This window comes from Gobius niger, assembly GCF_951799975.1.
Source record: "Gobius niger genome assembly, chromosome: 1".
NCBI lineage: Eukaryota > Metazoa > Chordata > Actinopteri > Gobiiformes > Gobiidae > Gobius > Gobius niger.
In genome coordinates, this window is record NC_136852.1 from 70,507,006 (window position 1) to 70,524,505 (window position 17,500).

Consider the following 17,500-nt stretch of genomic DNA (forward strand, 5'->3'; position numbering starts at 1 on the left):
AAACTGTAAGTCTTTAAGAATCTTGACCAAAAATCCAACCATAGTCCTACAGACCCTGTTTCCATCTCTACACATGAATGAGAGTCCATATATCTCGTGTAAAAGGTGCCCGTGCACCCTCACTCACAGCGGGATGTGGGTTAAACAACAGTCAGGCAGATCGTGGCTCTGGGATCAGCTTCTGTGCTTTTCAAGTTCCTGATTAGCTGCTCTTTATTTGATGAAAGTTGGCCTCATATTCACAGAAAAAGATCAAAACTAGGAAATGGAAAAAAGCGGAGCTCTAATGAAGCTACACAAAGTCCTTGACTTTTCTTCCACATGTTGTAACTGTAACAAATGTAACATAAAACAGACTCTCAGTCGTCCAGAGGCTCCGGATTAAAGTTTATGAACTTTGTGCAGCCTCGAGTCGTTCTCTGCACAGTCCAGTCAGGACCGAGCTGCAGGCACTGAGCCACAGGCCAGGGGCGGATCAGAGGAGGGGGCTCAGTGGGCAGGGCCCCCCCACACAAACACACTCCAGCATCTATTATAGAAAACGCAATCTCAATGGCCGCCGCCTGGGCGCCGCCATGTTTATTTCCCATACCGACTTTGAAGCTAAGCAGGGAAATGCCTGGTTAGAACTGGGATGGGAGACCGTTTGGGAACACCAGGAAGCCTGGCGACAGTACTGAGTGCGTGGTTGGTGGTGCTGCTGTCCGAGGACAACCCGCTGTCACAAAAACGCGAGTGCACGAGATCTGACTGCCGTGCGTGTGCGCGCATCCAAACATGGCGATGTGTGCGTGTGTGTGCGTGTGTGGGCGTGTGTGTGTGTGCGTGTGCGTGCGTGCCCAAAACCTGCTCAAACACGAGCCTCTAATCAAACGCGCTGCTCCGAGTGATTTATCCTCCGTGTGAGTAAAAGCGAAAATGAAACAACTTAACGAGCGCATGGCCTGCACTGCGTTGTTTTTTTTTGTTTTGTTTTTTCTTTGCTGCTGTACCATTTATTTTCTATTTTGCTTTCACGAATTGTGAGCCCAGAGGTACATTTTATTCTACAGCAGCTTTGAACGCATTGCCAAATTTTATTGTAAGGTTATAAATACTGTCTAATAACGATCATTAGGCTATTTCAGTTCAAAACCTACTCATTATTTTTTTTATTGTACACTACCGTGATGGACCAACACACGGGTCCTGCACCGTGACCCAAACCGTTAAAGCTGAACCCCTAATATTTATCAATAATTATTCCACTGTCTCTTGAATCCTGTTCCCCGAGTTTTGTTGTTTTGTTGTATTGTTGTAGTTTATAAGAAAGGAGCACGGGTGCATCAAACACTCCAATTGCAGTTTGTTTGAAATTGTTTTTTGCCTTCATTCTTTTACTCATTTGTAGTGGCCATAGTTTTTGGAATGGGTTGGGAACCACTGGTCTACAGCTGAACTGTGTGACGGGTTGGACATTTCTTTGTAATCACTCACAATCTCAGAATATCAAATGTGGAGACTAGCGAGGCCCGGCCGAAGGCCGGGTCTCAGCTAGTTAAAAATAGAAAAATCTAATTCTGTCCCAGTCAGAGCAGCACAAAATGTCAGTTTATTTAACCCCTTAACTCCCACCTGAACCGAGCACATTTTCTCCAGTTTGGCTTTACCCCAGTCCAAAAGCTTCTGGAAAAAAGCTGTGAAAATAGCAACAAAACTGAGACGAAAACAATGATGGAAATGTGACAAAAAAGTGAGAAAACATTGACAAAAAAGTGACGAAAAATTGATGAAAAAGTGGCAAAAATGTCACAAGAAATTGACGAAAAGAATACAAAAGAATACATGATACAAATTTGACAAAAAATTACAAAAATGTGACAAAAATTGACAAAGAATGACAAAAAAAAGACAAAAATGTGACAAAAAAAGAAAGACAAAAAAGTTACAAAAATGAGTTGAATACCCATCCAAAAAAATGATGGAAAAAAAATCTGATGACGTGAGGAAAAAGATCCTTTCGGTTCAGGCGGGAGTTAAGAGGTTAATATAAATGCATTTCAATCTTGACGAGGAGTAAAACCATTAAATCTAATACGATTATTGAAAATAAAAAGGTCAGGCATAAAGTTATAGTTTATTGCTTTGAAATATAACGGTCACATTATATTTAATCACAATAAACTACCGACCCTGGATCTCATGAATGGTCGCTGCCTTTGTGGCTCTTCACAGGATCAAGGTTGAACATTTCGGCTCTTGGTCTCTGACTCGTAGGGGGAGGAAAATACTTAATTTTAACATTTTTAAATTCCGTATAGCAAGGGTGTAGGTTTGGTGTTACTTTTGGTGGGAACAATAGCTTTTTTTTAATACAAAGATAGTGTCTCCAGACTCGTCAAACATCGTCACTGAGCCATAATAATATGACTCTTTGTTTTTTGACTCTTTCTTTTGCTTTTGTAGCTGAAAATCCGCCTCTGAAGAATCACTCAGTTTCGGTAAAAACAAGTGAAACAGTGTTTGATTGTTCATTCTCCACTTCGACAGCGCCAACTGCCGCACAATAGTTCCGCGCGCCGAGTCTTGGCCGCGCTCGCGAACATTTGGGAAAGCACTGGCGTCCCATTTCAACGCGGCGCTGTGATTGGCAGATTGTAATTGGCAGGGGTCAAAGGTGAAGTGGGTGTACTGTGGCGGGCGCAATCGAGTCCTGGATGACTTGGCAGCGCCGCGCAGCTAATTTCAGCTCGCAGATGGGGACCTGTTTGGATAATTCTTTTGATCATTTCTCCAGACTGGGTTTAATTACGACAATTATTACATTTTGTCCTGTTTCGTTTTGTGGCGAAAATTAAAGTAAGTCCGTTTCAGCCCCGGACCCCGAAATGAGAAAATGAGACGTATCACAAATAAATAAATGGATTCAAAATAACTCATGTCCAATTGTTTCTACTCCACATTTGTATAAAATTGGCAGCGTGTTATAACAGCCTAATGACCAGCAGGGGGCAGTGTGCAGATGTACCGCCAATGCTACTGAGAAGGTTTATTCCCGTTGTCTTGCCGTACAGGTGGTGTATTTGCCATAGATATTTAGTTTTTAAATCTACATTTACTATTCCTGGCACTTATTTAAATTGATTTGTACTTTGAGTTCTTAAGTACTTTCTACAGTAAATATTTTACGAACTTCCTTAAAGGTTTTGTTTAGCATTAAACCATGTTACAATGTTTCCTCTTCTTCTGAAGCGTTGTGGATTTGGTCCTACTACGTAATTGTTTTCATTTTAGATTTTTTTCTATTACAAAATATCCATCCATCCATCCATTTTCTTCTGCTTTATCCGGGGCCGAGTCGCGGGGGCAGCAGTCTCAGCAGGCACGCCTCCTCCAGCTGTTCTGGGGGGGACCCCGAGGCGACACCAGGCCAGCTCGGAGACATAGTCCCACCAGCGTGTCCTGGGCCTTCCACGAGGCCTCTTCCCAATAGGACATGCCTGGAACACCTTCCGCGGGAGGCGACCAGGAGGTATCCAGAACAGATGCCCTAGCCACCTCAGCTGCTCCTTTCGACGTGAAGGAGCAGCGACTCTACTCCGGGCTCCTCCCGGGTAACTGAGCTCCTCACCCGATCTCGAAGGGTGCGCCCAGCCACCCTACGAAGGAAACTCATTTCGGCCGCTTGTATTCGCGTGTATTACAAAATAAATAAGTCGAATATGGGGCGACAGTGGCACAGATGGTAGAGTGGGTTGTCTCATGATCGGAAGGTCGGGGGTTCAAATCCCAGCTCCTGCAGGTGCCGACGTTGTGTCCTTGGGCAAGACACTTCACCCAGTGCCTATGTGTGAGTGGTTGATGGTGGTCAGAGGGACCGTTGGCGCAGATGTGAGCAGCCTCGCTTCTGTCAGTCTGCCCCAGGGGAAACTGTGGCAGACTGGCTTTGTTTATAAATACATATAAAGACAGTCTGGAATTGTGGTAATGGGATGTCATTTCCAAATCGGGACTGGAGGCGGGGCTAAAGATCGCAGTTTGAATGAGAGTGAACCAATCAAACACAAAGTGACCCTTTGTGTTCACGTCCTGATTGTTTGTTGTCACGTGGACGACAAACAATCATGGAGGATCAGTCTGGCTCATGCCGGGCTAGAATGAACCCCCCGCCCTCTCATGTGTGAAGCGCTTTGGGTGTGACTTGTGTCATATGAAAAACGCTAAAGAAATAAGATTGCCATCACAGTTTCACAGTTCCAGTCCAATTACAGGCAACAGTAAACAGAAAATATTTTTTGGGTCTTTTCACAACCGAATGTAAACAACTAAATGCATATTCATCAATATCATGTTTTGCATTTACAGCTTTAAAAGCTAAATTTTATAAAAGCGTTAATGTTTTCATCTTAAATAGGACCAACTCTAAATAAACTACAGGTTCAGTGTAGTGTGCAGTGTCTGTGTGCCACGTGTCGGGAACTTGTCCGATCAGCCGAGACGAAGCGGTCAACAGGTCTCACCGTAGACGATGACCACGGCGGTGGAGCTCCTGCGCTTGGCCACGATGTTCTTGGCCACACAGGTGTAGTTGGCCGTGTCAGACAGACGCGCCTGCTTGATGATCAGGTTGTGGTCCACGGTGATGTAGAAGTTCCTGTCCTCGGCCGGGTCGATGATCTCGTTGTCCTTCAGCCACTCCACCTGAAAGAGCACGAGGGGGCACAGTGGGGTTAGATATCCAGTCAGACTCATGAGTTCTGCAGCGCCTTCAGATGCACCGCGGCACATATTTCATTTCTTAAGTTTGCAAACATTTCATCAAAAGAGAATTGGACAAAACAGGAAACTTTGGAGCAAAAACACGTGGTCAATGTGAATCCAAACCTGCACTGAATGTTTAGGACCATCATTTTGGAAAACAATGCCCACCGCCCCTTTAATAACTGGTGCCAATTTAGTGCAAATACAGTTATAGTTGTAGAAGCTAATAAAGTAATATCCACAAATGTTCATATATAGACATACATTTCAAAATAAATGTCCAGGTGAAAAAAATTAAAGGTTGTGGTAAGTTGCTAGTATAATAATTGGTAACTGGTGTAAATTTTGTGTCACTACATTAGAAGCTATTGAAAAATAGTGTCCATAAATTGATATATTTTAACATAATTTTCAAAATAAATGTCCAGATCCAAAAAATAAAGGTTGTAGTAAGTTGCTGGTATGGAAATTGGTCACTAGTGTAAATTTAATGCCACAACATTAAAAAATGTAGAAGGTATTGAAGATTTTCCATACATTGTCATATTTGAAATTTATATAAAGATATTTGTTGATATAAATTTCAAAATAAAGGTCCAGACCTTAAAAGTAAAGGTTGTAGTAAGTTGCTAGTATATTCATTGGTAAATGGTGTAAATGTTGTGTCACTACATTGAAAACTGTAGAAGCTATTGAAGAGTAATGTCCATAAATTGATGTATTTTGACAAAATTTTCAAAATAAATGTCCAGATCCAAAAAAATAAAGGTTGTAGTAAGTTGCTAGTATGATAATTGGTCACTAGTGTAAATTTAAGAGAACATGCAAACTCCACACAGAAAGGCCCCGTCCTGGTGGGAATCGAACCTGGCTCTTTCTAGCGGAAGGGGAGGAGCTAACCGCTGTGATATCGCGCCGCCCTAAAGTCATGTGACTGAAAAGCATGTATTGCTAGGTTGCAGGTGACATCACAGCGTTCTAAAGGCCTATACAATTATATAGAGGAAAAATTATTATGTTTTTGAGGAATTTTTTGGTCTTGTACAGAGAGATCATGGACCCAGTGACTGATATTAATGATCATTTTTTTAAATTCATATATTTTCTGGTGAAAGTGTAATGCTGTTAATAGGAAAGACTGGCTCCTCCCCCCCACTGGGTCCGGTGACATCATCATTTTCTAGAACCTGCAACCCAGCAATATAAAAAATACAAAAAAATCTTGCAATGGGGAGTCCTTTGTATTTTGCCATAAATCTTCTACAGCAAACACTTGGATGACCCCCCCCCCCCCCCCAGATGTTTGCACTTTTCTGTTCACTTCACATCTGTAAGTCTGCCAGATGTTCCACAGACCCACACAGGGACGCAACTTCCAACCGTTCATCAACGCAGCCAAACTCCACCATTTTCCGCCACTTTAAAACAACACCAAAGATTGATAATTTCATCTGCTCGTGGAAGAAAATCCCCCAGACCCGAATTAAAGCAACTCATTACGAGAACGACTCTATAATTCGGACCGAAATATGACGGCGCGGCTCGTAACCCAGTCCATTCCCACGCAAATAACCCAATTTAGAAGAATGCTAGAAGAATGAGCCGGTGTATTCCCCTGACTTATGAATCTATAACCCGGACAGTCATGTTTATGGGTGGCACTGGAGGGGGTCTTAAACGTGTCACGGTGCGTTCAGGGGGACAGTGGGAAACTGGGAGTGTTTACGAGGCTAATCACATTTCCTGAGTGCGGTATTTACGGGAGACGGCGTCCATAAATCCGGCTAGTTTCGCTTTTTTTACGGCGGCGGTGAAAATGTCCGATGTTTAATTCATTTGGAGACGGACGGAGGGAACAAGGTGGGGGATCTGACTATTGTCTGGTGATCGGAGGTGTCAGAAGTGCGGGAGGGGGGAGGGAAACGTTAACAACTGTTTGTGGATTTATGGACTGTACTCTCAGGCTGGGGCATTTGCTGTGAAATGATTTTGTAGAGGACGATACACACTAATGGGATTTATGCTCCTTAATGAGCACCAAATCTTTGAGATCTATTTAAAAGAGCCGTTCAAAAGACTGAGACCTCATTAGCTCAGAAGAACGCATTATATAAGGCATCTCTCTGAATGAATGAGTGAAAAGAATCTGTAAAAAATTAAATATCGCCTTGTTTTGGGGTTTCAAAGCTCAATATATCAGGCAAGGAAAAAAAACTTTCAAAGTAATCTTAAAGGAACTGTCTGGTCTTTGTGCCCGTGGAAGAGCGTGGTCGCTTCAAACTTCACCCCCGTTTGGAGCCATAGGAATACACTGGGAGAGGCCAAATGCACAACATCTTTGGTTGTTTTGCGTGACTGAGCGCACGCGCAAAGACCAGACAGGTACACATCAACTCGTCTAAGCTCAGGTAAGAACATATCTCAGTATGGAAAATACTGGATTTTTGACATAGGGCCTCATTTCCTAGTTGTCCAGAGTGTTGCTGATTTCTGGAGATATTTTGTTTTGTGATTCAAGCAGTTCTTATATTTGAAGAGTTTCGTGGCGCTAGGCTAGTGAAAGGCTAGCACATTTCTATGGTATCAGCTAGCCTGCATTAAAAACAGTGTGACCCGCTCCACAGAGCACCTGAGGCAAATCACTTATAACGCCAGACTAACCATATAAATGTCTGTGTTGATAGAGTCATTTTAACCATTTTGCATTAAAAGAACTTATATTTGAGCAGCATCAGCTTTGTGGTTGTATAAGCTACGCAGCGGCGGAGGGATCTGCTAGAAAATAGTCCCTCAAAAATGCGATCATTCATGTGATGCAAGGTCAGTTATATTCCACAAATTACTCTATCGACACAGACATTTATATGGTTAGTCTGGTGTTATACGTGATTTGCCTCAGGTGCACTGTGGAGCGGGTCAGACTGTTTTTAATGCAGGCTAGCTGATACCATAGAAATGCGCTAGTCTTGCACTAGCCTCGAAACTCTTCAAATATAAGAACTGCATAAATTACAAAAAAAGATATCTCCAGAAATCAGCAACGCTCTGGATAACTAGGAAATGAGGCCCTATGTCAAAAATCCTGAAACATCCCTTTAAGATTCTAGAAAGAGGAAAGTGAGTGTGTTTCTCACTTTACATCAAGGCGTTAAAGGTCTATTAGCTGTAATTCAATTCCAAAGCAAATGCCTTTCAGTCGTGCTTGCTGCTCTGCTTTTCCGGTGTTTGCTCGGTTACATTTGTGCAAAAAGACTTCAACGAGCCGTCGAAATGAGCTAATTCAGTCACGAGCGCCGCTTCACTGACGCACGCCCGCTCGGCGCCATCGGCTGTGGATCTGTGAGCTTGGACTCTCCTCAACGTTCAGCCGCACGGTGATGATTCATTCGTCATGTTCAAAATCAACCTGAAAATCACACTGTGTCTGCCCAGCTTCAGGAGAGGAGGAATCACAAGGTGCCACAGAAGAGAGAGGGGTTTGAGGGGGTTTACATGGAGGACCAGGAAGTGAAAGTACGTCAGACGAACGAAATGAAAGATAGTGATAAAGATGTGTTTTTCTTACCTGCAAAAACACACTCCCCGTTCTTGGATGAGCTCACCACTTTGAGCTTTCAATCTTGCAATAATATTCAAAACATTCATGGGCTCTAAAAAAGCCCTAATCGTGATCCTCAGTCAGGAATGTGGATATGTGGCATTCATGACTCCTCGTTGTTTTGTGTTAACCTCCATCTCCTGAACTCAAACACTCGACTCCACGTCGTGATGTCAGAGGGTGAAGCCTACAGTAGAAGCTGCTCGCATAAGTAGAGACACTTTGCAGTGAACACAACAAATGATGCAAGTCTGGCTGACCTTTTTCAAACGACTGAATTTGTGAAGTGCGTGTGAATTCCCGATGCTTCTCTCGTTCACGTCTCCATGTCCGTGAAAAACAAAGCCTGTGTGACCAGTCGGGCTCTTCTCTTTCCCTGCGTGGACCTGGTGGCCCCGGGACGGCGGATTGTCAATTTGAGGCGAGACACGGGCTGACCTTTGTGTTTCTATTACAAAGAAAAGGTTAGGCGGGAGAACGGGCGCAAGACAAAATGCCTATAGAGCACAAAGGAGAAGCAGAGGTTTAGTGCAGGGGCCAAACGCTACAGCGCTTTCTCAAACGGAGCGAACACAATGTGGCCCGCGGAACAGGCGCCAGGATGATAACGCTCTGAGGAGCTTATGGAATTCCTCTCTGAAAGACCGGCTACTGTGTCCTGCATACATGGAAGAAAGAAAGAACTATTAAGGCAAGGCAATCGTCGACCTATAGTAAGGAAGAAATTAGTGTTATGGATGGACGGCATCTTGACTGGAGAGTTTAATGTCACGTTTTTGTCACATTAAAAAAAAAAAAGCTCATTAACGTCACTTTTTGGTGTTTTTTTGTAACGTTTCATAAATTTTTTCTGGTCACTTTTTCATTGCTTCTCCGGCACGGTTTGTCATATTCTTGTTGTGTTTTTAACAAATTGTCGTTGTGTTTAGGTTTCTTTAATCGCTTTTTCGTTGCTTTGCCCAAAGACACAATGACAGTGAGCACCTTCAGGAGGCAGGATTGGAAACCCCGACCCGCTCTACCAACAGACAAAGCAACATCCCGGGTTCGATTCCCACCTGGACGGGGCCTTTCTGTGTGGAGTTTGCATGTTCTCCCCGTGTCTGCGTAGGTTTCCTCCAGATACTCCGGTTTCCCCTACCACTAAAAACATGTACAATAGATTCCCCTCTGGGGCCAGGACTCCCCTGAAAAAGAGATTCTTAATCTCAGTGGGACGATCCTTGTTAAATAAAGGTCAATAAATAAATAAAAAAATAGCACCTGTTGTCTCTTGTCCAGAGGTGGAAAGGCACAAAGTACTTGTATTCTGTTACTACTTAAATACAGTATATTAAGATTTTTCATGTGTCTCAAAACTTGCTTTCCATTAACTCATTGACTGCCAATGACATCAATTAGGTTTTTCAATGGGAACAGCTGCAGCAAAGCCTTGATCATAGCTGGTGTTAAAATCTTAGTTGTGCTGCCTAATGCTGCCACCTAGTGATTCAATAAAAGAACTGCAAGTTATTTTATTGAGTCACTAGGTGGCAGCATTGCTCTTTCGTTTTCTCAGCTTTTTGGTCAGAAAACAGCATTTTGGGTGATTTCACCTATTTTCTACGGACGATTACTAAAGAATGGAAAGAGGTACATACAAACTTTTTTTAGATGAAAGAAGAGAGTCTAATCTTTCTTTTGGCAGGTTTCGTGTTGACTGATTTGAAAATTGCTGGCAGTCAATGAGTTAAAGGGGCTAGATGCAAGTTTGCCATTTTATACTCACTACTGCCACCTCAGGTCATACGTGTAACTGCAGCTTCTATATTAAGCTCGTACATGAGGGCACTTCAGACCCGAATTTACATGTTTTTGAGTGACAGTGCAGGATTTTAGAGGCAGTTGTGGTGAACAGCTCTGTTTAGTCCCTTTATGGCTTGTTCTAGTTGGAACACTCTACCTATGACAGTTAGAGAAAGCAGCACCTACGTCTCATTTTAGAGACAACTGAAAGAATGGCTTGTTCATTCGCTCGTTTATTCCTGTGCCTCCTGTTACTTGTTACTGTTACTAACCACCTGTGCTTGAACATCAGTAAGACGAAGGAGATGGTGATTGACTTCACGAGGAAGCCACTACCGCACACACCGCTGAACATCCAGGGGGAGGACATTGAGGAGGTGGACAGTTTCAAGTACCTGGATGTTCACCTCAACAATAAACTGGACAGGTCCCACAACACCAACGCCCTGTACAAGAAGGGCCAAAGTCGCCTCCACCTTCTGAGGAGACTGAGGTCGTTCGGAGTGAGCAGGCCTCTGCTCAGGACTTTTTATGACTCTGTGGTAGCCTCTGCTCTCCACTACGCTGCCGTGTGCTGGGCCCCGAGCAGCACAGAGCGGGACAAGAACAGACTGAACAAGCTGGTCAGGAGGGCCAGCTCCGTCCTGGGCTGCCCCCTGGACTCTGTGGAGGAGGTGAGTGACAGGAGGGTGTTAGCCAAGCTCACCTCCATCATGGACAACACCTCCCACCCACTGCACGGGACTGTAGAAGAGCTGAGCAGCTCTCTCAGTGGCAGACTGAGACACCCTCAGTGCAGGACGGAGCGCTACCGCAAAGCCTTCATCCCCACTGCTGTCAGACTGTACAATAAGACTGTAAAGTAACATGTGCAATAATCTCTGTATCAGCTGCACTTTATTAACTCTGAGTGATCTTCTTGAACGCCGACTGTAACAAGTGAATTTCTCCTTTGTGAGATCAATAAAGGATTATCTTATCTTGAAGCAGAATTGAGTCTCTATTGCCCCTAGAGGCCACACGCGCCACTGCAGCTGTCGTGGAATGTTGCGTTTGTTTTTTACTCATTAATTGTCCGTGAGAGTAGGGGGAGCGAGGGATATTGGACATTGTGCTCGATTATACAATGGGAGATATTTTCTTTCCGCTCAAACTTGGCTGTAAATCCTGCTAACGTGGCGCTAGTCCACATTAGCTTTGCCCATTAGCCTGTTAGCTTGTATCATGTCATAGACCTCAGAAATGTGGGCCAAAAGGGATTTTGTCGAGAGCAGCGAGGGCGATGTTTTCCGTAAGTGTGTATTGGGGGTGCCGAGTCGGAGACGGGGGAATTTGCAATTTGTGTGGTTTTCTGGCCAGAGACACCAGAGGGAGATGAAAGACCCCTAATCCTCCCATGAACACTTGCTTAGTTCTGCTCTAAAGGGACACTTTCACATAGTTTAATAAATAGAAACGAAGCATCTAGTTTTTGCAAAGTAAAGAGAAATAATACGTTGATTTCACATGAAGAGCAAAGGGGGTCAGTGTTTAAGGGTGAGCTCACAGCTGTTCCAAGCTTCAAACAGCAGAAATAGCTAATGACTGTGACGCAAATATCGGCTGTTGCCCGATTCCAACAAATCTTAACACTGCAACCACCCACCAATTAATCGGGCATTACTCAGGCTTAGTAACTCAGCTTCTTTGCCAGGCCTTTACATGTGTCTTATAATAGAGGTTTGAAAAGCAGACCGAACCTAAAAGTAAGACTAAACCCAGATGCTTTTGCAGTTCTCAGTGGTCACATCGTGTTTAAATCAGCACAAGAACGGGACAACATGAGGAAAATATCAATAAAAGTCAGATTGATTACAACACAAAGGTCTTATTACTCAGATATTTAGAGGTTTTTAACTCATTGACTGCCAGCCATTCTCAACTCAGAGAGCCTGCCAGAGGTTTTTCAGGATTTTGACTGTTTTTTCAAGACCCACAGAAAATTTAGGTCTAGCTCTATGTCAACACTAAACCTCTTTCCATTCTTTAGTAACCGTCCGTAGAAAATAGGTGAAATGACCCAAAATGCTGTTTTCTGACCAAAAAGATGAGAAAATGAAAGAGCAATGCTGCCACCTAGTGACTCAATAAAATAACTTGTAGTTCTTTTATTGGGTCACTAGGTGGCAGCATTTGGCAGCACAACTAAGATTTTTACACCAGACATGCTCACGGCTTTGCTGCAGCTGTTCCCATTGAAAAACCCAATTGACGCCTATAGACGTCATTGGCAGTCAATGAGTTAATCAACTTCGCCGGCTGTTATTACATATTAGTGCATATTTTAGGAAGCATTTTTGTATTACAGTAACCGAATTGCTGCAGTACTTTTACCAGAGTCATTTTAACCCATGGATCAGTACTTCTACTTTATTTATTCAGATTCCCATTAGCTGTACCCACGGGTCAGTTAAACAAAGCAGTTCAAATCAGTTTCAGATACACATTATATATAATATCTTTTTTCAAACATTTCCACCTTCAGTTCATTTGGTTTCATATCTGAATATATCCCCTTCTGGAACCGCCACCTTAACGTGGTGGAGGGGTTTGAGCGCCCGAATGATCTGTGGTCGGGGGCTTCGTGCCCCTGGTAGGGTCTCCCAGGGCAACCCTCGGTGACGGGTCAGACAAAGAGCAGTTCAGAAACCCCTTATGGGAGACCAACAGGCCCGGTTAGAACCATGAGGCCGTCCTTCTGTGGACCCACCACCTGCAGGAGGAGCCATAGGGGCTGGTGCAATGTGATTTCCACGACCCGGCAACGGAAAAGTGGAAGAAAATGGATGGATGGATGGATGGATGGATCTGAATATATATTCCATTATTATATTCTGCACTGGCACAGAAACTGATATAGTTTGAATTATGTTCTCTCATAGATCAAGTACAACCCTCCCAAAAGCATCTTCTCTTTGTTTCTGAAACGCCCATCCTTGTTTTATATTAATTAACTTAACTGGACATTTATACCATTCTTTCATGGCTCTTTATAGTTAGCTTTGGATCTTGGTCTGAGAAATCGACCTGCTGTTGCCTGTCTTGTTGCATATCCATGTGATTCTATAGATTTTGTTTGAATTGCTCAGACAATTTGAGATTCTGATGCTATATTGTTTTCCATGTTGCTGTAAGCGGAGCAGCTTTCACTCTGTCGTCCACCTTTAACCAGTTGAGTTGGACATGCATCATTTCCACACTAGCTTTGTGTGGGCAGTTCAGGGCTAATCGAGTTTGGTGAAATGTTTCTGGGCTCAAACCAACTGGCAATAGTCCCATTGTGAAAGAATTAAACTATTTATTATGAATGTTGTTAACCACAGCCGAGGTCTTGTCCATCTTCTTCATTATGGCCTCTGTGTGGACCATCTCTGCTTTTGCCAAAATCACCAGCTCTCCATTTACAAGCGAAGATATGAAGGAGATTATCTCGTTTTCATATTTTTTAGGATGGAATTGAGATCGGGCCTTAAAAATCCGAGGCCGAGAATAAAGCACTTTTCCGTCGGAGAAGTAACAGCCCCTGGGACGAATTAGCAGCTGCAGCAGCAGACAGTTTTAAGTGGGCTCTCTTCTGGCTGTTAAAGAGAAGAGCTCCCGGTCGAGTCGTCGTCAGAGATGTGAGGGGAAGACGGGGGACTGGGGGGGTGTGGGCGCGTGCAGGCGTTCAGTCCGATCAGAAATCACTATAACAAACAGTCAGGTGTGTTCTGCTGGATGGTGCTAAGGCAGGGGTAGGCAAGTATGCTTCGTCGAGGGCCGATTTTCTTCATCGTCAAAAGACCAAGGGCCGAACCTCCAAACTGTCGCCCGAAGTAAAGCATCACTTTCAACAAATGCCAGTTATATGTTACTTAAGTGGCTGTTCTGCAAGAATTGTAATGGAACTGACTGTATGTTTCACATTTTTGACCTCTTACCCCCCGCCTTAACAGAGCACATTCTCTCCAGTTCGGCTTTAGCTAAATCAGGAAGCTTCTGGAGCTTATAGCCTTTGCTAAGACCAACAAAACTTTTTTTCTCTCTTTTTGTTGTGTTTTCATTCTCATTTCCTTGCTATATTGACACTTTTTTCAAGAAGCTTTTAGATTTGGGTAAAGCCAAACTGGAGAAAATGTGCTTGGTTCAGGTGGGGGTTAAGTGACTTTGATCTCTGATTTGTGTTAAGTTATTACTCAAAATCATCTTGAGGGCCAGAGCTTCTATGCTGGAGGGTCAGATTTGGCCCACGGGTCTGACGTTGCCTACCCCTGTGCTATGAGATTTCAGAACTCAGTATTTTAGATGCATTGTGTTGGGCAAACTTTGTAACTTTATATTATGGATCGAGCCTGGTTTAAATATATGGTTTAGTTGAATTATTAGTTACAAAGGTACAAGGTGGCTATTCTAATAGAATCACGAAGAAGAAGCGAACAGGCTAACGGGCAAAGCTAACTGCGCGCTAGCACCACTTAAACAGTATTTACAGCTAAGTTTGAGGGAAAAAAATTGTTTCCATTGTGTAATTAGATGAACAATATCCCTCTGTCCCTTTGTCTTTTCTGTCACCGTAGTATTTACTCTCAAGGAACAATTAATAAGTAAAACAATCGCAACTTGCTACGACGTGCAGTTGCACTTATGGCTTCTAGGGGCAAGAGTTACTTAGTTCTGCCTTAAAGGAGAAAACTGGCTAAAATGTTGACATTGACACCTGCTGTGTCTTGTCTTAATTGTTTTTAGTTAAACTCTTACCCTCTGCCTGAACAGAGCACACTTTCTTCAGTTTGGCCTTTTCTAACTCTACAAGCTTAAAAAAAAGAAGAAGCATGAAACTAGTATTGAAAATGAGGATGAAATGCAACAAAAAGTAACAATAAACTGACGAAAATTTGACAAAAACGCCACAAAAAGTGACAAAAACCTGACAAAAACTCACAAAAATTAGTGCCATAAAAACGTGATGAAAACGCAACAATAGAGCGTCAAAAAAATTGCTGGAAAAGCAACAAAAAATCTACTCGAAATCGACAAAAACATGACAAAAAATGTGCTCGGTTCAGGCGGGGGGGAAAGAGGTTAATCAGCCTTGAGTGTCTCTGTGAATGAAAACACTATTAAGTGGATATATCTTACATATTTGCAGAGGTGGGCGGAGTAGCTGAAATATTTACTCAACGAAGAGCACTCAAGTAGAAGTAAAAAGTAATGGCTCAAATATAAGCAAAAGTAAAAATATCCTGAGGCTTAGGAAGTTTTAGGAGTGCTCATTTTAAGGCTGTGACTGAGCCTTTTCCAATGCAAAAAGGTAAGTGGCTCTCACTTTGGGTTCCAAAGATAACCTCTTAACTCCTGCCTGAACCGAGAGGATCTTTTTCCTCGCGTCATCAGGTTTTATAATTTTTTGTTGGGTATTCAACTCATTTTTGTAACTTTTTTGTCACATTTTTGTCATTTTTTCGTATTTTTTTTGGTCAATTTTTTGACAAATTTTTAGTTAATTTTAGTCACATTTTTCATCAATTTTTCATCACTTTTTTGTCACATTTCCATCATTGTTTTCGTCTCAGTTTTGTTGCTATTTTCTCAGCTTTTTTCCAGAAGCTTTTGGACTGGGGTAAAGCCAAACTGGAGAAAATGTGCTCGGTTCAGGTGGGAGTTAAGGGGTTAATCGGCATGATATCGGCCAATACTGTACAATACACATATATATACATCAGCTCGATATATCAGCCGTGGTCAGTCTCTACTTGTATACCAGCACAAAACACGGCCTGTCCTTCTTCCGCGATGTCTGTTTAGAAGTATGAGCACAACAACAAACTTCCAATCATTTAATCGTCCCAAATAAATCCCCTCAAAGCAACAACAAAGCACATCCTAAATCCAAATCAATTCAACTCATTCCCTTTTTACAGGGGCATTCTGGGCGCTCTACAACCACACCAACATGGCTGCCCTCCGCTTCAACCGTAACAGGATTTGGTTCAAACAGAGTGTGTTCTTTTGGAGCAAAGACAGAGAAATCTCTTTCAGGATAAAAGCTTTGTCTGATCAGTTACGCAGCGGCTTTCATCAGCGAGGTGTTAGTTTAGCTCCTCTTCTGACCCACTGACTGCGCCGCCTCTGCACTGCATACAAAGGAGAGCCGTTCCACCGCATGTACGTGCACAGGTGGGTAGTGACGGCTTCAAGGCCAATCCGTCACAGAGGAGCGTTTACTCCGAGTTCATTTAATTGAGTGACTTTGTTTAAACTGGTGGTATGAAGCTTTTTGTAAAGGAATTTGCCGATCCTTTCAAAACGCATAGTGAAGTACTTATATACTTCAAACTACTCCTAACACAAAAGTATCTAATGCATGCACTCATCTCGAAGGGCGCAACTCTCGTCTCAACATTGGGGGGGTTAAGGTCATTTTAGAACATAGAGAGTGACTAATGGACAAAAACATTAAAGGGGCTATACGGAGTTTAAAAATGTTCATTTTCCTCCCCCTACATGTTCCAGCTCAGACCTGTTCACCACAACTGCCTCTAAAATCCCGCACTGTCACTCAAAACGGTGTTTTTTTGGGTATTTCGGGTGCCGTCCTGTACAAGCTTAATATAGAAGGTGCAGTTACACACATGACCTGAGGTGGCAGTAGTGAGTATAAAATGGCAAACTTGCAACTAGCCCCTTTAAATCAAGCCATTTTGGTCCCAAACAGTGCTTTAACTCTGAAAAGAGCAGTTTCAATAAGATTAGAGACTAATATCATCCAAAGATCATAGCTAATAGCTATGGGCATCATTTTATATTAACGTTAATTTATCCAAAGTGGCATATAGGTATAATCCACTCAGTCCCACTGACAGAGGAGTGAAACCAGGAAAACTGGGCTCATTTCCTCAGACACTTTAGGAATAGCTTTGCTATAGACACAGGTTAGAGCTCATATACAGTTAAAGCCAATAGTGTGGAGTGCAAATCAATCCTGTTGCCCCCCCTCCCCTTTCTTTAGTGCACACATCCCTCTATGCCCTTCATGGACCTTCTGCTAACAATGTTTTTCTGACTTTTGTGGGCTTTTAAGATCACTGACAGTCCGTGTGACTGCAGATCATTCACAGCGCTATTTCAATTCATAAACGCTCGCTAACTTGAGGATTGTATTGATTGGTTTGATCGCGCTCGTTGTGCGTCTGGTTACCGGGCTCTCCTCTACTTTGAGCTGCGCGGGCTGGAGCTGCACTGACACAAAACACTCATTTTAAAGATTAGTTTAAAATATGAAACCAGTGTCATAGAAGCCAACGAATGTATACCTTTACACAGCCTACTGATTTTCTTCATTCATTAGGGGGCAATATA

At 43.0% G+C, this 17,500-nt stretch overlaps 1 protein-coding gene and 1 long non-coding RNA gene across 3 annotated transcripts in view; one reads left to right on the forward strand and one right to left on the reverse strand.

Moving 5' to 3' along the window:
• LOC306960777 overlaps positions 1-17,500 on the forward strand; it is a 590,186-nt gene that overhangs the window by 371,856 nt on the left and 200,830 nt on the right. The window lies entirely within an intron of this gene.
• Positions 1-17,500, reverse strand: part of LOC306959830 (netrin receptor UNC5C-like) — a 529,449-nt gene that overhangs the window by 98,575 nt on the left and 413,374 nt on the right. For both annotated transcript variants that reach the window (XM_079552054.1, XM_079552055.1), the window contains exon 5: positions 4,500-4,680. In XM_079552054.1, coding sequence (XP_079408180.1) covers positions 4,500-4,680 — 181 coding nt within the window. The remainder of the gene's footprint in view (positions 1-4,499; positions 4,681-17,500) is intronic.